At 38.0% G+C, this 25,324-nt stretch overlaps 1 protein-coding gene across 1 annotated transcript in view; it reads left to right on the top strand.

The window, feature by feature from the left end:
- Positions 1-25,324, top strand: part of CLSTN2 (calsyntenin 2) — a 749,401-nt gene that overhangs the window by 325,331 nt on the left and 398,746 nt on the right. The window contains exon 2 of the mRNA XM_030575667.1: positions 9,382-9,504. Coding sequence (XP_030431527.1) covers positions 9,382-9,504 — 123 coding nt within the window. The remainder of the gene's footprint in view (positions 1-9,381; positions 9,505-25,324) is intronic.

Raw genomic sequence — 25,324 nt, 5'->3', positions numbered from 1 at the left:
AATCAAAAAGCTCAGGTGTTGATCTGAAAAACAGACATAATGAGACCACTCTGTTTTTGTGACAACTTCTGAAAGGTTTTGTTTTCATTCCAATTTGGAATGAAAACAAATGATCAGACCTTGAAATTTGCCACAAAAGGGAATTAGGATCCTCTGGCCAGTTCTACTCAGCATCACAGCGTAGATGCAGGTTGTCAGAAGAACCCAGCAGTTCCTATTGTAGTATCTATTAATGCCTAACTGTGACAACTCAGCACCAACTTGTTGAGCTTTTTTGCAAATGTCAACCCGTGTGCCTAAGGTTGGGCTCTTAATTCTGTGTTTAAACACCCAAATAAAACTGGCCTCATTTTCAAAGTGCATTACCACCTATAATTTCCTTTGACTTCAGTGGAACTTGTGCATCCTCAGTACCTCTGAAAATTGGATAGTTTTAATATGGATTTAGGAGCCAAACTTTAGATGCTGAGGTTTGAAAGTGTTTGTCTTTTGCTCTTTTCAAGTGTATAGTGTCATTATCTGCAGCAAGAAGGCATTTATATATAGAAACTCTAGCTTTCTTGATAATTGTTGGAAGTAGGACATTTTAGTGATGATGGGGACAGTGTAGCCTGCATGGAGTCTGGATGATCTCTGCATGATTTAAGACATTGTAACTGTTGGGATTAAATAGTTATAGATGGGTAAGGTTGTCTCAAAACTTTGTTTTTCAGGTCAGAGTTAAGGTCATTTATGTTCATCCATTTTTCATAGTTTAAATTTTTTCTGCTTTTAAGTTTTTAACCTCAACTCTTATTTTCCCAGGGTTTTAATAGTTTTTATTTCTTTTCTTTTTAATGGCAATTTTTTTAACTCTTTAGCTGACTGATCTATAATTAACTCTATTTTAGCAAAGGGATTTTTGTCTGGGATTTTCCCTCCTTCTGACATGTATTAGGAGGTAGCTAGCAAGATACCATGTAAAACTGCTAAGCACAATATGGCACAAAGGAAATGGGGGACAGGAAGCTCTGCAGAGGACAGGCTTATGGGACCCTGTAGCACAATGGTTCTCAACTAGGGGTCCGGGGTCCAGGGCCCCCAGGGGGCTGCGAGCAAGTTTCAGGGAGTTCACCAAGCAGGGCCAGCATTACACTCACTGGGGCCCTTGGCAGAAAGCTGAAGCCCTGCTGCATGGGGCTGAAGCCAAGGGCTCGGACCCTGCCTCCAGGGTTGAAGCCGAAGCCTGAACAACTAAGCTTTGCGGGGTCCCTGTGGCATGGGACCCCAGGCAATTGCCTTGCTTGCTACCCCCTAGCGCTGGCCCTAGCTTGTATATGCAGAAAACCAGTTATTGTATCACAGTTCAGCCATGGAGTTTTTATAGCATGTTGTGGAGGGAGGACTCAGAAAGAAAAAAGTTGAGAACCCCTGCTGTAGTATGTAGGAGCCCTGCATGGCTTCTGGCTTCCAAGGCATCTCCCAGTCTTCCTCTGCTCCCTGATTCCATGCTTTCATTCCTGCTCCAAACCTGACCTTAAAGTCCATAAATCCCTTTGTAGTTCTTAATAGGACAGCGGAAAGTATGGGCCTGCTGAATACTGAGGCTCATAGCAGATCTTGCAGACTTTACAAAAAGTGGATGATCTTGCTTTTACTCTGGTGTTTTGTATGTTGAATGCACTTTCAGTGGACAACAGAGGGTGAACCATTTTTGGAAGAGGGTTTAATGGAATTCAAAGGCTTGTAATCACGAACATTGCAGGTACAGAGTATGAGAGTGTAATGTTAATGGTGCATACAATTTTTAATGAATCAGCCCCTAAGTATAATTAACGAAAAAGATTAATGCTCTTATCCTAGGTGCTGCAAATTATTTGCGTTGCATTTTTATGTTGATGGTTAATAAAGCAATAGAAGGGAGGGCAAGAAAAACATTGAGTATGTCTATAATTCTTCTGTGGCTTAATTGAATACAGGTATGAATTCAGAAATTCTACTATGGATTTCACTGTTGCCCAGTTAGATTTTCCTATTAAAGGAATAATCTTCATGGCTATGCATGTAATTTTATTAGAAATGTTTTCATAGGAGGCCTTCTGTAAAGAAAGGATTGAAAATAGAAACTGACTTATTTTTTAGACTTTTAAAAATTATTATAATGGGTGCATGGTAGAACCTAGTATATTAAAGGTTGGAAAATGGTTGTCTTTCCAACCCTTTGTTTTTACCTGTTGATAAACTTCCATCTGGTCACACTATTTTACTAGAATTCTTCATGCACTGAACATTCTTTTCTTTGAAAGTTTGAACAAAATTTCATCTGCTATTTTTGGAGACTGAGGGCTAAAAGTATTGTTTTTCTCTCCACCTCCTTCACTGCAGCGTTAATTTTAAACACTCATTGAGGAATTGAAATGTGACTATTACAGAACACAAGCATTTGCTCCTTTTTTCCTCTTTAATTAAAAACACATAATATCAATGTTAAAATCAAAAGGACTCTGAAAATTCAGAAGTTAAGATACTAATAGTAGCACAGGCTCAGAAAGATTGCAGATTTCTATAATTAAATTCCAATGTTTCTCTGTTTTAAATGTATATGTCAGTATATTACTGTAGGTCATAAAGTATATAGCATAAAGTATAAAAGTATAATGCAGCTACATTAAAACTGCCTTTGGAAACATTTTTTAGTTTGACTTTGATTTCAATCGTGCAGCCCTAATGATCGCACCACACCTTTGGGGAAGCAGGGAGAGGCAGGATTTGGCTTGCTGGCTGAATAAAGGAAATAGTGTTTTATGGTTGGGGAGGGGAGAGAAAGAGGCAAAGTGCTGCAAATGGGGATAAGGAGCAACACTGACTTATCCCCTGGAATCCAGGTGGGTGGAAGAGTTTAAAAGGGCAGCCTGTGCAGTGAAGCCTCCTTTCACACAGAGCAGGCTGAGGCAGCACCCACCGTCTCCCCTTTAGGTGGTGAAATACCAGGTTTGGTCAAGACCTTCTGTGAGTATTGCACTAGCTGCCTCTTTTTAGGGGAGCTGGGAAGGAATTTTTCCCTTCTGATCATATGGCTTAGGTGGAGTTGGGTTTTTTCACTTTCCCCACAGCGGGTTCAGGGAGGGCTTTGTTCATGTGTGGCATGAAGGGAGCTAGGCTATATGTTACAACTCCTTATAAAAGTGGGATGGATGTTCAGTGCAGGTACTCAACAGGGAAGGGACTTGGTAAAGAACTTAAAAAGATGTTGATTAAAGGAATGGAACAGGATAATGGGGGAGGGCATGAGACTCCTATGATTGGCACAGTAGGAAGCCAGCCCCCTTTCTTATAGCCCACCTTAACCCTCCTATGAGGGAGGGCAGATGGTAAGGTCCCAGCAATGAGTTGGCTGGGGGACCTGAATGGAAAAGTTGTGGGGGCCTGGCGGAAGCCCCCTGAGAAGTCATTGAATGAACATGTGGGTTACTTTTATCTGCTGGGTAGTCCCAGACATCTAATAATAAAGTTGTGACCTGATTAAAACCATTTGTAATGTCTCCTGTCCTTGTTTTGGTATAGCCGGCCAATGTTACATCAACATAGTCAGTGCATTCATAACCTGACGTGGGTCAAAACCAAAATCTCAAGTCTGAGAGTTTATATTCATACCTCTGGCTCTGAACTCTCCTGTACAATTTAGGGTCTGGATCGGGTTCAAGACATTGAAGAGGTCTGCTTTTAGCATGCGTTTTGTATGTGTGCCAGGATGGTAGGACTCACAAGGAACATCAACTGATCCCACAGGATTTCTGTCACTTTCTGCCAAAATCTCCTAGGAGCAGCTCATGAAACTTCAATGGAGTCAAACCTGCTTTGCCTCAAGCATAATCTCTGCACCCAAAGCCTAAACATAATCTGGTTCTAAAACACCTTGTGCTCAGAGTATCTCCAGCAAGTTTACACAGTTAATTGTAGTATCTATAGTTATAAATGAACATTTTAATAATGCAGTACTCTTCCCCCCGCCTTTAGTTTTATCCCTTTTTGCTTTCTATTTGTAGCACATCCTACCTTGCATTAATGTTTACAACCCCAGCTAGTACTGCCTACGATAGTAAGGACATAGCCACTGTACCAGTAAATGATTTGTGTTCTTCTATAATGTAGAGCAGGGATTGGCAACTTTTAGCCCGTGGCCCACCAGGGTAAGTACCCTGGTGGGCCAAGACCTGCCGTGTCCACAGGTTCGGCTGATCGTGGCTCCCACTGGCTGTGGTTCACTACTCCAGGCCAATAGGGGCAGTGGGAAGCGGCGGCCAGCACATCCCTCAGCCTGCGGCGCTTCCCACTGCCCCCATTGGCCTGGAGCGGCAAACCGCGGCCAGAGGGAGCCGCATTCAGCCGAATCTGTGGATGCAGCACGTAAACAAACTAGCCCAGACCGCTAGAGTGCTTACCCTGGCAGGTCGCAGCCCAAAAGTTGCCGATCCCTGGTTTATAGTCTCCTTGATTAATAGATTAGCCAGACAGCACAAGGCTACAGAAACTCATAAAAAGTCTGGAGGAAAATGTGATTTAATTGCTTGTCAGAGTAGATGCAATAAAAATCCACTATATATGCAGCATTATAATATACACTAAACTTGAAATTTGCAGAAAAAACTTGAAAACACACTATCCACTCAACTCAAAGGCAGATAAGATATGGTAGCTGGATTTTTGAGTGTCGCTTGTGTTTGTTTGTTCATTTTATTCCAATAGTGCTGTAATTAACTTTATCAGTAAATATGTCAGAAGGAGTACTAAAGCACATTAGTTTTGACTTGGATGAACTTGAAAGGTTGGTTCAAGCTATTGTATATATAAAGGTTCCAAATCTCATAACATAAAAAGATCTATTTAAATTAATTGTTGGATTATATAATGCATCACATTAATTTTTTATTCAGTGGATTGATTTTTTTTATTGTAATACTAGTGAGCTCTTTCAGGCATATGTTTTTCTCTGAAAATTAAGTAGTAGCATTAACTAAGATTACTACTTATTCCTGCACCGTATTGGATTCTTCTGCTGTTTCAGATGGTAAGACTTTTAAATAGAATTTCATTTAATAAAATAAACTTGCACTGTTGGGAAGACTCTCAAAGCCCTGTTCTGCTTGCTGTCACAGAACTCTAGAAATTGTGGTAAATCTGTAAATGGGATGAGATCTACTTTGGAAAAAAATTCTTTTGTTTGTAGTTCAAGCTCATATTATTTATCCAGTGTGAGTCAGAAGGATCCAATCTAGAAAATATGACACAGGGAAACTAGAGGATGAAAGGAAATATTGTTTAAAGTGCATGTAAAAATCATGGCTTAGAACACATGCTATAATTGCTGAGAGGGAATAGTAGGCAGATGACTTATTTTGGAGATTTTTGTTTAAAATATATTAATATTATTAAAGTAAAAGAAAATGTAGCATGAAATGAAGATGAGAAATGTTGTATACTTGGAAGATAAGGGCAACTGGAAGAAAAGAAAATGTATAATTAAACATATGCATTTCTCGAGGCTTGAAATGAAAATCTGTTCATTGTTCAAAAAAAAAAAATCCCATTTCTACAAGGATGCTGTGTATGAATGGGAGACTCTCAAAGATGTCAGAAATGTGTATGTTATGTTGGGGCTAGTATTATTCTGATATCCTGAAACTAATTTTTCCATATTGGAGAATAAATCTATTCACTGATCACAAATTAAGAAATATTATATTCTTTAAATACCACATATTATGAAGGTTTATGGAAGTATATGTTCACTACTGAATGAGATATCTTTGCCTAGGAAAGAGAGAAAAGCTACACTCAGATACCAACTTGTAATTCTAATATTATGTATTCCATATTCTAGAACTAGAATTGCACAAATAGTAGAAAAGGCTTGCCTTTTTTAGTTACAGGGAACTGTTTTAGAAGTATAGGTCTTCTGCTACTGAAGAATAATTTTGCTCTAAAGTAGCTAGATTAAATAATTTATTTTCAGATTCATAAAAGGCATGTTATCTGAAGCTCTTAGAATGCTTTTACAAAGATGCACATTGTAAGCTGGCTGCAGATCGTGTTTTGGGAGGTGTGGGTGATAAGACAATAGTCACCCATTGACCACTGTTAATACTGGCAGATACAAGAGGGAAAGTGAAAGGCTATAGATTTCCAATCACTTGAGTAATGCAACTGATTCTAGGACAATTTGTTAAATACTTCCATCAACAATATGTGCCCAAACCTATGGTTAGAAGAGCTGAAAGAGAAGATTTATTTTACAGGAACTCAGACAGCGATTTAACAACAAATTATCCAGATCGGGTGGTTTTCTACATAAGATACGAAACAAGCTGGCTTGGGTACACACATTCTCAGAAAAGTATACAGAGATTTCATTTTTCATGTGAACTCCCACTTAGTGGTTAGTTATTGATAGATTTTATCTGCTATAAATCTAGAAACATTTCCCTTTTTTGTATAGTGCCTACAGAGAGGTACCCCCAATGTCAGTCAAGACCTTTGGATGCTATTATAATAATAATTAATATGTATGGATGTATGTGTTCAGGATTGTCACAAATTCAGATAAAAATACAGTATAATTCCAGTATCATACATATTGGAGTCCAAATGGATGGTACACAGATAATAAAGCTCTCATCTCTCACCTTGCAACCCCTACAGGCCTGTTGGCCTTCATCCCATTTTTGGTCAGATCAGCTAACCAATCTAATTCCAAAGAGCCGGGCTATCCACACAATTAATTTTGCATTTTAGTAGTTGCATCTAGGTTGCAGACATTGAGATAGAAAGGGATCTGAATCAATTGGTCCTCCAGTTTCAAACTATGTAATCAAACATTGTAAAGGAAAACATACTACTCTACAAACTGAACATTGTGAATAATTATGGTCTTTGTACCTGCAAGGCTATTTGCAGTCTTGTACCTGCAACCCAACCAAGATGGAAAGTAGAGATGGGCGAAAAACAGGTTTTGATGAAAAAAGCAGATTCAATGACACCTGAACTTGTTGTGAATTCAAATTAGTTTAATCACATTGTTTAAATAAAAAAAAACCTAAAAAAAATTAAAATGTGTTTTGTTTTAGCATTTTCTAAAGTTTTGATTCTTTGATTCAAAATGACTTTGTTTTAAAACTGCCTTAATTCTATATATAAAACTCAGTCAAAATGTTTTGTCTTGGGTTGAACAAAATGTTTTGACCTGATTTTTTTTTGACTCTTCCAAATTGTTAGTTAACCAGAAAATCCATTATTTCCACAATTCTAGTGGAAAGGCTTATAGTGGTGATATGCCTCAGGCCTTCTTTATTGTGCAAATATATAGTGCAAATATTTTTAAAACATTGATGATACATTAACTAAGAAGCAGTGCTCATGAACTCATTCAATTTTGTGTGATGTTGCTGACTTTAAAGCTGCAAGGCATATTATTTTTCTAACTGAACAAAACAAAATTTTAAGTTAATACATTAAAAACAATGAAAAATGAGACTGTAATTACGAAGCCTTTCTAATGAAGGTATCAGCAGGAACAATCATTAGCAGACCATAATGTTTTCAAGAAGTGGACTGTTGACAGCTATTTTTAATACTCTAAGGATTGCTGACCTGCTCAGATCATCCGTAGAGCATGAATGTACCCCCCTTGGAAGAGGCATGGGGTTGGGGTGAGATGCCTTTTTGGCACTGTTTCCAGCACCCCTCTGGAGTGATATGTTAGAATGTGGATCCATGTGAAGGGAGGTAACAAGTGGTGGGTGAAAAGTAGACAGGTCCAGAGGGTTAGGAGATTATAATCTAATTGCATATCATCGCCCGCCGCCCTTCATATTTTGAGATAATTTTCTATGGGGATGTGAGGAAGCCCTGGAAGTGGTATGTTGTGCCAGCCAGACCCCAAAGCTGGTGTGGAGGCCTCCTGTGTACCCTAGGCCTCCTGTGTACCCTAGGCCTCCTGTGTACCCTATACGTTTTGTGGGCAAGCACCTATTCTATGTAACCATGCAGGTGCCTAAAACTGGCTCTCTTGATTTGAAGGAAATATATTAGGGCAACCTCCCCAGACACTTGTTCCTTCCTGTGTGTTTTGCCATAGGACAAGACATTTAGGACCTCTGTTATTTGTAATATTAGGGATTTTGTTTATTTATTTATTTATTTTTGGTGGTAGATGTCTTGTAAATGATCCCATTTGGTCCTATTTGTGTTCGCTTTACAATCAACCCTAGATTTTGGTTGAAGGCATTTCTATTAGCCACTAGATATTCTCACCAATATCTGGTTCACAAATAAATAATATGTGTGAAAAGTAACTTGTATCAGAACTTGCAAAGTCCAATGATTAAATGTGTTGTTTCTTGTTGCTTGGGAAATAACTAAATTAATAACTATTAGAAGATGAGTTCCATTGTAATTCTGCTATAGAAGCTCCCAAAACAGAACATTCAGATTTTGGTTTAGGAGGCTAAATACTGTTTGTAGACAAAAGTAACATTTATTTTAGATATTAAAAAGCAAAAGTCAATGACCATTATCTTCTTTATACCAAACAGTGGAGAAGAAAGTGTGTGGTGGTAAACCTCCTGACTCCCTAGTCAGGCATTTCATGTTGTCTTCCCGCCTTAGTCATAAGCTTCCAGTGGGATCAGAATGTGAAATGCTTAATAACAGTTGGGGCCCAGATGTTCCCATATAGCCATCTAAATGAGGGCCAAATTTTCAAAAGTACTAAAGCTGGTTGAAAAAAGAAAATTCGTCATAATGAAAAACTTCAGCATTTGTGTTTTGTTCTGAGTGTGAATGAAGCCTCAAGAATCTTTAAAATTGCCCACAAAAAGGAATTTCCAAAAAATCTAGGCACCAAGGCTAGTTGTGGGTTGCTGCCTTCCTAGTTTCCATTGGAAGGTTTAACGGAATTGACACATTCCCATGGAATGTTTAGATTCTATCAAATCAGCATTTTCCAACTGGAAAAACTGTTCCATCCGAAAATCTTTGACTGGATTTTCAACTACTTAGCATCCAAGAGTTCTCATTGTGTCAGATACAGCCAGGGTTTCAACAGGACTCAGTGTGCTGTATTGAAAATCTGGCTATTTTTCTTCATACCTAAATTGGAGCTGTGCCCAACTGAAAACCTGGACCATAATGTTCCTAGTTGTTTGTTTCCTCACCAGTAAACTGGATATGATATCTACAGTACATGGTTTGTATGACATGAAGTGTTTATGTATTAATAGTGTTAATATCATAATGAGTGACATACTAAAATACTGTTTCCTTTTAAAAAATATACTAAGTGAGCAGGCTGAGGATAAGAAATGTACCAAAGGAGTTAAATACATTCTTTATTTTGTTTTCTAGTGAACAAGCACAAACCATGGATAGAAACATCCTATCACGGAGTCATTACTGAAAACAATGATACTGTCATTTTGGATCCTCCTCTTGTTGCTTTGGATAAGGATGCTCCTGTTCCCTTTGCAGGTAGGAAAAAACACAAACAATGTAATTTGTATTTGCTGAATGCATGATAACTTACTAGAGAACAGCTGCAAGCAGTTTGTGTGCAGCACAATGATAGTATCATCTAAGTGATACTAATTCCATCAAAGGTTCGATTGTCTGTCTATGGGATTTGGATATTGGGCCCATAGACCTTGAAATGAGATGTTTCAGAATGAATGTGTCTGCTCATTTGTTGTGGAGGCAGGAGAGATTATACATGGTGCATTATAGTAAGCTTGTGCTGTCGACTTTTATTTTTTTAATGAAAACATGGGGAGATATGTAAGGAAACCTGATTTCACAATATTAATTACCATTCTGTTTGCCTAAACGAATCCTATATAACTAAGCTATTTTATTGGTAGGTAGTTAAAAAACAACTGTGGAGTAAACTATGTAAGTAGTAGTCAAAGACACTTGCATACTATGTGATGATGCTAGTACTTCATAACAGTCAGAGCCAAGACAGGAAATTTAATCGAGATTTCTGATAAGATTACTTTATGGTAGATGTATGCGATATTGAGGATTTTTCCCATATAAAGTCTTTTTTTCCCCATGCACTTAGTCTGTCACATTTGAAGCTACTTGAGCAGAAAAATAACAGATAAGCTCCTTGAAGTGCAAAAGAGCTAAAGTGGTTGTTGCATTTAAAAAAATAAAAAACTTGCAAAAAGATGGAAGAATAATAAAAAATAATGGTGATGTAGAGATCATGAAAAGAATGCATGCATTGTATACGAGATTGAGATGTTTTCCAGTGTTTCAGCCTGGGTGGGTATGAGCAAGCATTATCCTGAAGTATAGGTCCATGTTCACTTAAATAACAACTCTCAATCACTGGCTTCCATTATGACAGTACTTGAGTCACAATAAACCATTTCCCCTCATGATTGTGCTGTTATGCTACTTTATGCTCTGCTCCTGCAATATGAGGATTCTCCAATATTTTCAGAGTGTGAACCTCATTTTAATAGAGAGATTGTCTTGTGGACCAGCACCCTTCTCATCCACAATTGCAGATATTACCTCCTGTCCCTTAAGCAACCATATAGCAATTGGCAATTACAGGAACAGAAGTATAAAAATGTAGTCCATCTGAAGTGTCTTTATTTTCAGCTGCTACATGACATTAGAGAGATCCAGTACCACCTGACCAGCCAGACCTCCATAGATTTCCAGCATGTGGTCCCTGGGACACAGATGGGAACCAGTGCTTGCAAAGTGATTCATGTGGATGGACTCTTATGCTAACATGGATCTCTTTGCAGAATTAGGAATTAGTTTGCTTCTTTGAGACGGCCTCTCCTTGGGAGATACTAACTGTAATAAGACTCAGGGAATTTGTCCTACAAAGATGCTTTTAGGACTAGTTGCCTGTGATTGAAGTGCCAATTTTTTTGATCACAAGAATGTTTTGTTCTAAACAAACAAGTTGTATTTTTAAGTATTTGTCAACGACTCCTTAAAAACCAGAAAAATATACCCTATGTGATTAACAGTTACTTCTGTGTGGTGTGTTTGAGCATCACTCATTTTGTATGGTATTACCTTCCTCTGCAAAATTAGATATATTTCACAGATGTGCAATTAATTCTTCCAGTCATACATTAAAAGTGATAATACAGTCCAATGTGCAGCTGCATTAATTAAAAAACACATCTTTCACCATCTACTTGTACAGTTATTTGAAACAAGGTAGAAATATTAGTCACACTTATTGTTCTCATTCATATGTTAACATCTTGCTGACTGATATTTAGTTTAATTCCTTGCTCAAAACTCCATAATGCTCATGATTTGTTTGGTTTTACAAGGGAACAATCAATGTGCATTTCTTAATTATAATATTTTTCCCTTGCCATTTATGACAGTCCTCTGGAAGACTGGATTTGAAATCTTTCTCTATCACACAGATAGACTTATTTGTTTTGATAAAGTTGCTCATGAGTCCTGGGTGTTTACACTGATTTTTAAAAATGTATTTAATGCATTCATTCATTTCATTTATTTGTCTTATTTCATTTTGTATCCCTTGCATGTATTATAGTTGATGTGTTATGTAAGAGGCGAACACGAGGAATACAATATGCAGGTTTTTGCGCCAATACCTTCACAGTTTCACTTTTAAGTTCACGCCCAGTTAATATTGTATAATATTTGGTGCTAGTTCAAATAGCCTTGTAAGAGAGATGCTTTCTAGTCAATCCAAAACTCTATAGTCCTTATTGAGCCGTACTGTTCATTTCCTTTTATTTTCAAAGAATAAGAGCCTAGATTCCATAGAGGTTTGAATAACCAAAATATTTAATTCCCTGTATCAGTTGCCTAGCATTCACTTTGTCTCCAATTCCATAACAAAAAGCAAACTGAAACAACTAACTTTATGTGATATTCTGAATCCAATTTCACTGGTCCTGTATATCATGACAGAGAAATTTCCTTACGCTTATCTAGAAAATTGCTGCTTTAATTTCCCAGAAGTTTCTTTGATTTATTTGCCCATCTTGTGAGACTGTAGGCTGTTAGCAGGGCATTTCCAATAGTTAATGGAATTGATTCTAGAGTTCCTGTTATCCAAAACTTTTTCCTCAAAACATTGGCTAAACAGAGGTTAAATCATCTGATCTTCATAGCATGTTACACAGCCTGTTGGCCCACCTGTGAGAGGAAGATGAATGGGGAGTTTGACATTGTATCATTTTGAATTTTTTTTTATAATTTGCATTTTGTACAAGAGTGTAGAGTGAGTTTTGGATGGTGCAAATTGAAAGTATACAGTAAGCAAATACTACTGAGCACTATACTGAAGTTTTTAGAGTATTATCCATCACTATCCCTACATACTCCTCCTGTCCAGTGTTCTGCACTGTACAGATATTAATACTAAGTTTTAATTGTATATATTTGTTCATTTGCCCTTGCCTTTTTCTCCAGTTATTTGGAGAAGCCCCTTACCTACAGTTGCTACATCTCAGATCTATTTTCAATTACATCACGCTGCTTTTTTATTGATTTAGTTGTGAGCCAACTGTGTGCTAATCTGAGTGCAAAATACTTCTAACTCTTCCACTGATGTAAATAAATAAGTCAGATCTATCCTGGTATTGATCCTTGTGGCTGTCCACTGCTTACTTACCAACAAATTGTTGCCATTCACAAATCAGGCCTGTATCCGCCTAAATAGCTTGCCTCATTTCTTACAATTACCTTTATAGATTTATTGTGTTTATGTGGGTATATCAAAAGATTTCCTGAAGCCCAGTTAAATTATGTTTATGGCTTTTTTAAAAGATGTGTTAGGTATGGAATTTCCCATTTGTGAATTTATCCTTCTGTCTTCAATCATATCAGAGCTTTTGAAGTCCTACATTCCATTCCAGTATCTTTCCCTATTGCTGCAGCCAACTTGTAGATTTTTATAGTTTTCTGGGATCTTTTCTTCAAAAGCTCTAAGATAATATAGCCCAGATTCAGGAAAGCATCCTTATTCAGGAGATTGACTCTGTGCTGCACTTAGGTATCCTAGAAGTATTACTAAAATTAAACATGTGCTTAAGTGCTTTCCTGAATCGGGGCCATAGCTGTTGCATAGCTTTCTCATAGTTCATTCTAGGGCATCAGTTTTCAAATAGCTTTTAAGAGCTAAGCATTTATTCTTTTAAAAGTGTGTGTGCAGATATGCATTTATATATGAATATGTGTATATATGTAGAGTGCATGTATGGATGGATGTTAGTTTCGGGTACATCTTTCTTGCTTTTCAGAATTCTGGCTGGCATAAATCCCATGCAACTCTAGTTACTTTTATACTTAAAAAAACAAAACACCTTCCCCCAACATTGTGTTTCAATGAACTAGTTAAAATATCAGAGACAACAACATAGTTACCTAGTTGACTGTTACGTGGGCTATGTAAGTGTTACGGTGTCCTTCACTACTCATTTTCTTGTTTTTAAGTATTTGGGTTTCCTCAGAGGTTTTCATACCTATCGCATCAAACTGGTTTAGGAAGCAGAGCCCTTTTTGCTTTGGGAATTTTTCCATTTTTGCTTTCTACAGTTTTCAGAGTTTCTTCTATGTATGTAAATGGGCCAGATTCTCACTCCTTTCTCCAACCCCTTTGCACTGGCCACCTGAGAATTTCCCTGGTGGGGGAGGAGGTCTCAGTTGGCATCAGGTTGGTGAAGCCAGCTCCTATGCCAATCCCCCACTTATGACACACCCCAGTGGACAAGGTGCAGATCATGGTAAGGTGGGGTGGGAACATATCTTTGCCAGTTTTCACTAGGGTGTGATCCTTTGGGAAACATACGCAGGTAATTTAAGTTAGAGCAGCCTTTATGAGTTCACTTACACTGGAGCTCACTTACACTAGGTGAAAGCAGATTCAGAGATTCGAGCAGGTCCAGTGGTGCTTATTGGCTATAAATATGTCAGATTCAGTTGGGGCAGAAATCTTCAGTGCAGGTGCAGTGTAGAGCTGTCACACAGCCCCTGGAATGGGGGATTGGGTGGAGGAAGGGGTGTCTATAGCACTGAGCACTATGGGGATTATTGTCTACTCAAGGATGCAGAGGAGCACAGATCAGTGTAAATTAGATCAGCTCTGACTTATACAGGGACACATTGGTCCCTGCAGCCAAAAACTGGGTGGCACAAAGGTGGCTTGAAGCCCTGCTGTTCCTCCATCCGCTCTGAGCTAAGCTTTCTGTGGGGCACAGCAAAGAACTTGTCTCCTGCTTCTTCTCTGCAGCAAAACACACAATGGTAGAGCTAAGCTATTATTGATACATTAGCTATTTAATTTGAGATTAGTGCTATGAAGACCAATTTTCTGTCGGTTGGTCATAAATATCTGGGTATAGAGTTCTGTCCATATTCAGACTTTCTAGCTTCTTAAACATCGGCAGTGGCATAGTCTTTATTTCCTTCAGGATTTCTGCCTCCTTTCTTGGGAACTTTAATGTTGTTCCTGGCATCTGTTTCTTTTTCTCTTTTGAGAACAATGAGGCAAACGTTTAATTCGTGACATTAACTCCTTCTATTGATACATAAATCACATGCATTTCAGAGTCTTTCTTATGGTGTGGTCACAAGTAAATATGTTTGCAGAATTCTGAAAATCTCTCCTTTATTTTGGCATTGGGTGGTGGTAAAAGCTGGTGCTTAGAAGTGATGTTACTAAGGTGGGCCTCTGGGATGGCATGGGGGTAGATCATGGGTACTATTCAGAGTTGCCAATTCTCATGATTTTATCACAAGTCTTGCAATATTTGGGGGTTTTCTTAAAGCCTCAAATCCCATGTGAGAATATTGGCTTTTTATTTTTACAGAATGAACATTTCTGGCCCTCATGATTGGGGGGGGGGAAAGCTTGCAAATGTGACTACAAAAGGCTCAGGGGCAAGAAGGAAAATTAAAAGATTCCAAATGTATTATTTTAAAAAAAATCTCAAGATGATTTTAAGTCAAATCATATGATTTTTGGAGCCCAACTCATGTTTTTTGCATGCTTGTGGCTGGTGATACTATACCCTACAGACATAGACTGAGCGTGCTCCTAATGCATAACTGTGTCTGGAAGTTTCTAGAATAACTGTGTGTGTCTCAGGCACAACCGAGCTCTTAAACATTAACTTCCGTGGCTCTCTGGTTACAGCCTGGTGTGATTTCTTTCTCTATACAGCATGCATTGTGCTAATGTTGTCACACCGTCTTTGAATCTATATGGAGACATGAACTGTCATCTCAGGGTAGGTTATTGTCCACTGTCCCCCCAGCTTGGTTAATGTTTTCTTTCTTAAAAATTTTACCTTCTTCCTTCCCCCCCCCCAACAAAAAATTACTATAATGACATGCCTTCAGGGGAACCATTGAGTTGAAAAAGGGATTCTTCCCCAAAAGCCACATAGTTCTAAATTAGAGTTGCATTGGCCTGAAGATTGGCAGTAGAACACAGTCAGCAGTTGCATACGAGATACGTGATGAGGGATGACCTCAGGGATCAGGTTTTCTAGCAATAGGTTAGTCATAGCACAGAATCACTCTGGCCACAGATAGAGAGAGCTCAACTGAATCAGTATGACAGTAACTTATCTAGATATTTAAAAAAAAAACAGCCCCCCCCAAAAAAACTGTGCAATATTTTTGAGAGGGTGTTGTTTGTTTTGTTTGTTACTTTGGGAAGTAAGGGGAGGAGGCCTTATTTTATCCTTATAGTTTGGCTGCATTTTCCAGCAGAATTTACTGCTGAGCATCATGTCCCCACCAAAGAGAATGCTGGAATGTTGTTCTGAGTAGGAGCTTGGCTGTCTGTGGTGTTTCTTGCTATTGCAGAACTGAAGAAGAAAAAAAATAACATTTAGACCAGGATAATGGAGAATGTTCTTCTTTTCCTTGAAGCATTCAGAACATAGAGTTTGATTCACTACTACGTTTTTCTGCTGGTGGACTTCCACTGAACTCAGTGATGTTACACTGAGGTAAAACTGGAGGAATGCTGTAGTGAATCAGGGCTGTTAACTCTGAAATTTTTCTGACTTTATCAAAAGGTTTGTAGGTCACCTGTTTAAAAATGGTCATTTTGGTTCTCAAATGGTTGCCCTCTTGGCACCCACACATATACGTGCTCCATGTGTGCACCTCTTCACCTAAGTAGTATTATATAGTTCACTGCTTGCAAATCAGACTTCCTTTGCAAATGAAATCCTAATCTCCAACTGACTTTACCGTCTTACCTGGACCTTAAAAAGGAAAGGTAGAGAATGAAATAAAAATGTTATGGTTGTTTGATCGTTCACATACACTTTCACACTCTCAAGCAAATCACTGACATTTTCACCGTTAATAGGAGAATTCTTATTCCCAAGTGTACCCTGACAAATCTAGCTGTAGTAGCCCACTTGACCCAGAGCTTGAACACAAAACTCCATTTTTCTGTAGGACTCTTCTGAGCTGTTTGCAGACTTTCAAAAAGTGAAGCATTCCTGGTAGTGATGGTTCATCAACTGGTAAACAATGCTCAGCAGTAACAGAGCACAATTATTATTATTATTTTTTAATTCTTAACATAAAAAATGTGGATATTATTCTTCAAATTGAGACTCTGACTAATCTCTTTTACCTTCCACTGGCAGTAAGGCATAAAATATGCTGTCAGATTTATGGTGCTCAGAATATATTGGTTTTAAATATTTTAACCTTATAGTAAAGCATGACCAAAAGTTTGAACCTTAAATTAAGCCTTAAAGGTGTTTGTAACAAATCACCTGCTAACTAGCTTTTATTTGAGAAGTTTTTAGGATGCATAATTGGTTAAGGCATTTAGGGATGTCTACACTTGCCATTTAAAGTGCAAAAGGTCCCTTTTCACGCAAAAACCGTGAGAGCATCTATACTTGCCAGTGACTTTTTGTGGTGAAACTCAGAAGTTTCACCGCAAACAGAAAACCACCTCCATGAGAGGTGTACAGTTCTTCTTACTGGTGATACTTTTATGGTGATGTGCAAGTGAAGACATGTTCTTCCTGTTTACATAGCTTTTAGTCCCTGGAAGATATCTCACAGTGCCTAGGTGACTACTCTGTCCAGCTGAGCAAACGGTCCCCTGCTTGGAGCAATGCTGAGCTACTGGAGCTGATCAGTGCCTGGGGAAAGGAGGCTGTGCAGGGACCCAGGATATCCCATGATCATCCCCTCAGTCCCCCAAGGCCTATCCTCAAAATGGAGAGAGCTGCACTGTGGAATAGCTGACCTCAGTGTGCTGCTCTCATCAGCGATGGAAGTGCTGCAAATGTGAACACGATGTGACGCTTGTGGAAGTAAGTGAGAACACAAACCAGTGCTTTTCTTTCACTGGTTCCCTATCAGCAGTGAAACTGACAGCGCAAAAACTCTGCAAGTGTAGACATAGTCTCAGTGTAGCCCTTAAATGGGGAACATAGCCCATGGAGAATAAAAGTACCCTGAAAATTTGGCAGTAGCACAATCAGCTGCAGAAGATACAGGATTAGGAATGACCACAAGGCTACTGTTTCTCATACAGTAAGGTTACGCATGATAGGAGATGCTTAGGCTCCAGATACAGAGAAATCCATTGATCGCTCTCTTATAGTGCTCTGTTGGCTAGCTCATGAATCTCAGACAAGTCTCTCCTTGTCTGCTGAATTTAACTGTCTTTTTAGTTGCCATGGCAGTAGTCAAAAATAGGGTATTTTAATGACTTTGCTTTAAGTCTAAAAGGTTCAACCCACTCAGATTGTTCTTACAAGCCTTTTAATTGTTGCTCAGTGGTCTGTGTCTAAAGTAGGACTTGAGTGGTCATGAAGGAATTTAAACTTACATGCCTAGATCCTGTGCTGTGAAAATAAGTGTGAGACGCGTTTACCTTAAAATGCCAAATTATTTGAAGTAAGGAAGTTAATAGGTTGGTGATTGATTGATTTAAAGGCTATTGTCTACCTTTATTCATGATATGAAGGAACTTTTTGGATGTTATGCAGTCAGCCTTGTACATTAACTTTCTCTCAAAGGAATAATACCAGGTTAGAAATTGTATTTATTTAAAAGGCAAATGTCTTGATGTTATTAATAATAGCTTAGATCATTAAAACTGCAAATATTTAAAAAAAAATATTTTTCACTGTTTGCTCATCTTGGACAATAACAAGATGCCACAAGTTAGTCACTTTCTGGTTCTTGTGCACCAACATAATGCTACAGGTTTTGGGTTGCAAAATATGGTGGAATTAAACATTCCCCGTGAAAACTTTTCAATTTAGAAATAAAATTTAAAATACGTTCTTATTAATATCAAGTTTCATGAAAACTTGTTTTAGCAAAACCCAAATGTTGGATCTAAGCTGTATGACAGTGTGTCCCTCTAATTTAATCTGTAATGATATCTCCTGTTTAGGGAATGTTGCTAAATGAATACAACTGCTTGTATAATGAAGTGCAGTGAATAGGAATGAAATGTTCGTGTGCTTTTAGTATTACAAGAAAAAAGGAATGAGTAAATTCATTAGCGTGAGGTTCAGCTATGTGTATAATTGGTTAAAATATTCAGTGAGTTGTATAACATTCAGCTTAAAAAACCCCTCTAGTAAAATATCGTGTCATGTATACACTTGTGCCTCTATTATTCTTTTGCACTTTTTAAAAACAAAAGTGTTACTATGTGAAGTTGAAATTTGAGTTAGTTTTTTACAAGTAAAATTTTTATATGGGAAACTAGTATATAATAATACTTGCTAGTACTAAGCCACAAACGAAGACCGAAACAGGATTTGGAGGTCTAATTTGCAATGCTTTTTTTGCCTTTGATCTATGGCATTTGTGATCTTGTCATCATGGAATCTCTGGGCAAGCTAGTCGTGAAATTTGTGAGCTGTTCAGAAGCCATGAGACAGTAAGACGGGAATTGATCCATGCATGGACCAGAGCCATACATCTCTGTTGGTAACACACTTAAGAGTTGTAATGCTCCATTTGTGTCTCAAGAGTCTGCATTATGTCAGCTCTTGTGCAGCTTCATTGAAAATGGGGAGTTGTCTGGCTATACTGAAAGAAGAACAGGAGACATTTGACATGGTTTAATTAGATGTCTGGGACTATTCAGTAGATAAAAGTGTACAGTGCAGGTAACCCATGTTTTTTCTATAATTACCCAGATCTCTTACCAGCTCCCCCCTCTTTGTTCAGCCAGGTCCCTCCAGCAAATGTATTGCCAGGACCTTTCTATCCACCCTCCTCATAGGACGGTTAAGGTGGGCTTAAAGAATGCGAGGGTTGGCTCCCTGCTGTACCAATCATAGGAGTTCCCTACCATCCGCTGTTAGTTTCTTTAACGAACACCTCTTTTTAAGTCTTTTTCCAAGCCATTTATCCAGTCACTATATGCCTTTCCTCTGGAGTACCTGCACTGGACATCCGCCCTACACTTAAATAATGAGTTGCGACATATGGCCTACCGCCCATCATGCCATGCTTGAACAGAGTCCTTCCTGAACCCGCTATGGGAAAGGTAAAAAAAAAAACCAACACAACTGCACCCAAGCCAATATGGTTGTAAGGGAAAAAATTCCTTGTCAGTCTCCCTAAAAATGCTCACAGCAGGTCTTGACCAAACCTAGTATTGTACCACATAAAGGGGAGGGACGGTGGGTCCCACTTCAGACTGCTCCATGTAAAAGGTTTCAGCCCCAGGGCTTCCTCTTTTAACCCTGCATTCCTAGGGAATAAGCCAGTGACCATTCTGATGCTTTTGCAGCAGTTTTCATCTAAGTCATAAAGCACTATTCCCTTCCTTTGGGCAGCCAGCCAAACATCTCTCCCCCACATTAAAGGTGCAGGGCAGTCAACCTTGCCATGTAGATGCTACTGAATTTGCTCAATAATCTAAATTTCTTCAATGAGGGTAAATGGAATGCTGGGAATCAACAATAGTGTATTACAGTTATTTGAACAGAAGAATCCTATAACAGTCATGCATTTGTACAACCAGGACTCTCATAACTAGAGATAGAGAGATGAACCTAAAAAAATAAGGAGTCATTACTTGTTCTTTTTTTTCTTTATGCTTGCTCACACAGAAGAAGGTTAACATTTTTAACATTTTTAATTTTACTGTGTTTTTGTTTTATTCGAGATTTGATATTAGGTTTGATATCCATGCGGTTCCCTTTAGTGATCTTTAAGAGTGAAGGTGAATTTGATTTTGACTTGTAAAGCTGGGAATCAGTCCAGTAACAAGCTATTCCTGCTAAATGAGTCAACTCTTAAGCTACAGACTTTCCAAGGTCAGTTTTGAAGCACTACTATTTGTTCTCAGTTTATAAGTATTTATGAATTTTTTTGAAAATCAAGTGAAAACCATCAACAAATGGATATTTTCAGATAACACTAATCTTGTACAGTAAATTCCAACAAGCTTGTTAAAATAATTTAGGCTTGGACATGGTCCTATTAACGAACACACAAGACCTATTTAGGGGCAGTAGGCAATTAGGCAATTTTAAAAGATTTTAAATCTTGACTCAAATGTGTTAAACTCTCAGAGATAATGGAATTGTAGTAATTTCCATACACTGCACATGTTATGTCCTTTTGCAAGGACATAGATGCAAAAAATGATACCACACAACAGGATTAGCCAATTATATCCTGTTCGTGTTGGAAAAATAATTTTCTCATTATGAACAAAGTAACTATATCTGAATTTGTACTTGAAATATCAAACTATTAATTTCAGTGAATTGCCTGTATTACAATATTTCTTTGCAGTAAAACACCTTAATTGTCCTCCCCATGTCCACAAAAGTAATTTACCTAATTGAGGTGTACATTAAAGGCAGAACAAAATTGCCCTGGAAAGCAAGGAGACATTTAAAAGTGATTGTTTAAGATAGGGAGTGGCCTATTGGAAGGCATTCTTCGTGTAAGGTTTAGATACTGATTCTACAAGGAGAGATGGGCAAAAATAGAAATGATAATTGGTAAGAATACACCTCTACCCCGATATAATGTGACCTGATATAACACAAATTCTGATATAACGCAGTAAAGCAGTGCTCCGGGGGGAAGTGTGCACTCCAGCTGATCAAAGCAAGTTCGAGATAATGCGGTTTCACCAATAATGTGGTAAGATTTTTTGGCCAATAATAAAAAGTAATAAAAGAAACTCTGCAGTCAGATTTCTTGATGATCATTGAAAAGCACAATATCAGTTGTGGCTTGTGTGCTTCAGAGCATAGGAGGTACACCTAAGCAGAATGAAATGTAGCTCAGTGCTGGTCGATGATCTAAGTGTGTTCTGATATTTCAGTGATTTCAAGTGAATAATGAAAAGATGGTAGAGGACGCAAGTCCAAAGGAGAGCCAGCAGCAAAATTGGGGAAGGAGGTTTGGTTCTCTCCAGCATGTGGATCACCCATCAATCCGACTCATCCTCTTTGCAGTGAAGATGCAAGCTAAATCACTCAAGTACTTGTAGTTCTACACTGCATTCCTACAGTTCCTCCTTCCCTCTCCCCTCCCCAGAAAGGGGGCAGACATGTTCTGCCACAATTGATACCACTGACTGGAAAAGAATCCTAGAGCATCTGAGTGCAAAGAACCATGGGATATGCTAGGCTAAGCAGGTACTCAGACCCAGATGCCAGTGTAGACATAGTTTTACTCTCAACACTTGAGCAATGTAGTGGGAAAGCTGGCTAAAATGGAGTGGGTTCTCAGAGATGGGTGGATAGGTGGTGAACTTCAGGATCAGACCAGCCCATGCAAAACTCCAACCATCTCCTTGTATTTTCATCCTTATCTCTGAATGATTGATAGCTTGATCATTTCCTCAGCACACAGACTTCTATCTGTGTCTGTGCTCCTTTTTAGCTGTGTTCTTCAGTGGGGAACAATGACTTTGAAAATGACTTGTATTAGTAACAGCATGAGATCTGAAATTTTCACTACTTATGAGTTCATTTGCAACAAAATTGACACTTTTCAGAAGAGTCCTGTTCAGTTAGCTTTAAAAAATAAAATTAATAAGACAATTGTGACAGGAAAATATCATTTTTAATGTATTCTACTGACAAGAGGAGTATTCAGGTTAACACAAATCAGCTTAGATAAATGTAATTTGTCTCAAATGGTTTCTGAGCATGAAAGCCATTTTTAAAATAAAGCATTAATGGGTCACTGTTGAGTTATGTTTTCTTGATAATTTTTGGCAAGAGATATCGTCTGTACCTGTTAATGAGCAAAGATTTCATTCTTTAGTCAGGAACCTCAGCCTCTCCTCCCATCCCACCCTCTTTCCTGTATTCTTTTTCCCCGACCCCTCATATCTTCAGAGGCGTTATTCTTCTGGGCTGGAATATGTTCTCTCAATAACATGTTAAAGCTATCACCCCCTTTGTTACAGACTAACAATGATACTTTAAAAATATGCACACTCCTGTATCTCCCATAAATATACTGTCTGTGGGAGGGATTGGGGTAGGGAAGAAAGCCTGGTTGAATAGGTAGGACACTGGACAGGGAGTCAAGAAACCTGGATTATCTTTCAGTCCCGCCACTAACTTCTTGTGTGATCTTGTTAAGCCATTTTGTCTCCATCCCTCTGCTTTGATTCCCATCCTTTGTCTGTCTTGTCTGTTTACATTTGGAACAGAAGCTGTATGGGAATCTGGTTGCAGTTAAATATAATACATATAAGAAATAATGTCATGACCATTTTTTGCTTCCTTAATCTTTTAATTGTGCTGATTCTTTGTCTTTACAATTCAAGAAGTAACTGTGGTCTTGGCATTCAATCACAAGTACAAAGAAACAGACATGTTTTGGTTTTCTTGCTAGAAATATGGCACAGAGGCATAGGTAACATCGTCATTGATTTAAGGCTGTAATGGTTCGTGGTCTTTGTAGATTTAATCTCAGAAAGTAAATTTACTGTTTGCAGGGAAAACATAATACCCCTGTGGGGGAAAATAGTTCAAACTTTCCACCAGTTTTTTCCATTCCTTTCACATCATGCACAGAAAGATGTCTGAATTATGTGGATGTTATTGATGTCACTGAGGTACAGGTGAGAGTACAAAGAGATGTCTGGGAGTGGAGTTTTACAGCAGTAGGTCTGACGCTGAAGCTCATACCACTGAGAACAACAAGAGGAAAAGAGAAGCGAAAACAGGCATTTACAACAATAAGTTGCTGTTTGCTCAGGGGAAACTGGGAAGGTAGATTCTCTTCTAAATTTTTGTGTTCTTTTTCCGTCTCTGTTTGATGAAGCTAGGCCTTAGTCTTCATGGCAGGATCCTTGTTTTAGCTGCTTGAGGGGGAACTGAACCTTTCAGATACAGCAGAAGACAGAAAACCCTCAAGATCTTGGAAGAAAGGGAAAGCTCAGATTCCTTTTTTCCCTAAATTATTGAGCCCTAGTTTTCTACTGTCTGGCATTTTTGCATTTCACTGTCTGGTGAATGCACAAGTGGATGTAAAATGCTACCATTCTGTAGTGTTTTATACTCACTTTACAATCATTTTGCAGAATTGTACAGGTACAAGGTACAAAGCCATGGAAAATTAGGCTGTTGAATTGTATTCACCTCTCCCTTTTTGAACGGCTTTGCCCCCACAGTGCAGGCAGTTCTGGCTACTCTGCTTGCCCCAGACTCAATGTGCTTTTGTGATCAAGCCTGCCAGAATTATTTAATACTTTGTGGAATATATCAAAGCAGAATCTCTGGGTCAAAATGGGAGTTTAACTCAATGAGACTACTTGGATAAATAAGGAGATCAGATTGTCCCTATGTTGGATATTATTTACCCCAAATGTTGGGGTTTTCCCTACATAGAAATTAATAGCATTTCTTGTGTATAGAATGATGCCTTTAGATGCTAGATTCAGCAGTGAATTTTGGAACTTGCCAGCTAAGCTACTGAAGGAAAAGTGAGTGTGGTGATTTACTTGATTTACCTGAAAATGCAACTGGCTTGGGATATATGGACCTGGACAGGAGGCTGTGAAAATAACATGGTCACATGGAAATAACAGAAAACATTAATGGGGAAAGGCACAGAAATGTTTCTTGGGGAACAATCAGGGGATGGATGATTAGCAAATAGGGCAACTTTTTTTTTAAATTTAAAATGTATTTATTTATTATTACATGTAACAAAGAAATGGGGGGAAATAGAGTAAGTCTAATATCCAATAAGTCTATTGCTTTTTGAACTGGCTTAGCATTAATCTTGAGAGAATATTATTTGTCTATTTAAAAAAAACAAAAAACTTAAAAATTTTATGCAAACCATTCTGTTTTCCAACAGTATCCATATTGAATATACATAGAAATAGAGATTTACCACAAATATTAATTATGAATATCAATTCCTAAAGTCAACTATTTTACTTTTATGTGGCTGCAGAGACATAAAATGAGCAAATGCAATCTGGACAGTTAGGAGCGAACTGGTTCTTTTAGTTAACTCTTCTTGGCAAGATGTCCAAATTTGTGTTGAGTGAACACCTTGGCAATAGTTCAGAGGCAGGCAGATTTTATAATCTTGTATAGCTACTCTGTGGTGACTGTAATCACATAATAGTCATGAAAGGCCAGATGTCCCTTGTGAACCTTGACGGTATATATAAATTTATTTGCTGTTCTTTCAGTATTTTTGAAAGAATGTATTAAATAGTAGTATGACAATATTTTATTGTTGTTTACAAAAACTCCAGCTGTCTGTTTTCGTAGAATATCTTGATATCTACAGTTTTTGCACTTATTAATTAAATTAGTTAAATTAATTAAATTCCAATATTTTTAAATGAACATTTTTTTTAATTTTTTTTTTGCGGGGGGGGGGAGGGACATATTTTCCTGTTTAATTTTGCTGAGAAAACTGTTGGAAGAAAGGGTTTGAAGGAAATTGATCTGGATTTCAAACTTTCTATATTGTTTGACAGAATGCACATGTGTATTTCAGATTAAATGTGGACAAATAGCAATTACCTTTAATTCTGAGTGTTCTCTTTAAGCTTAAAGAATTTACTGAAAAATAAAATGGGATCGGTGCTTTGATCTCTGTACTGCAATATGCTGTCTCCAACTTTTCTTCATTCATTTGATTTGCAGAGATGACAGGGAAAATAGAGACAAGAGGACAAATGTAAAAAACACCTTGTCAGTCTCCTTTCTAGAGCTCTGACTATGGATTTGCTGCTTTCCCCCCTCTTGTAATTAAATAAAATAAGCTCTTCAATTTCAGTCAGAAGAGCCTAGTGTTATTTATATCAGCT

This window comes from Gopherus evgoodei, chromosome 9 (assembly GCF_007399415.2).
Source record: "Gopherus evgoodei ecotype Sinaloan lineage chromosome 9, rGopEvg1_v1.p, whole genome shotgun sequence".
NCBI lineage: Eukaryota > Metazoa > Chordata > Testudines > Testudinidae > Gopherus > Gopherus evgoodei.
This window is presented reverse-complemented; position numbering and strand designations above follow the sequence as displayed.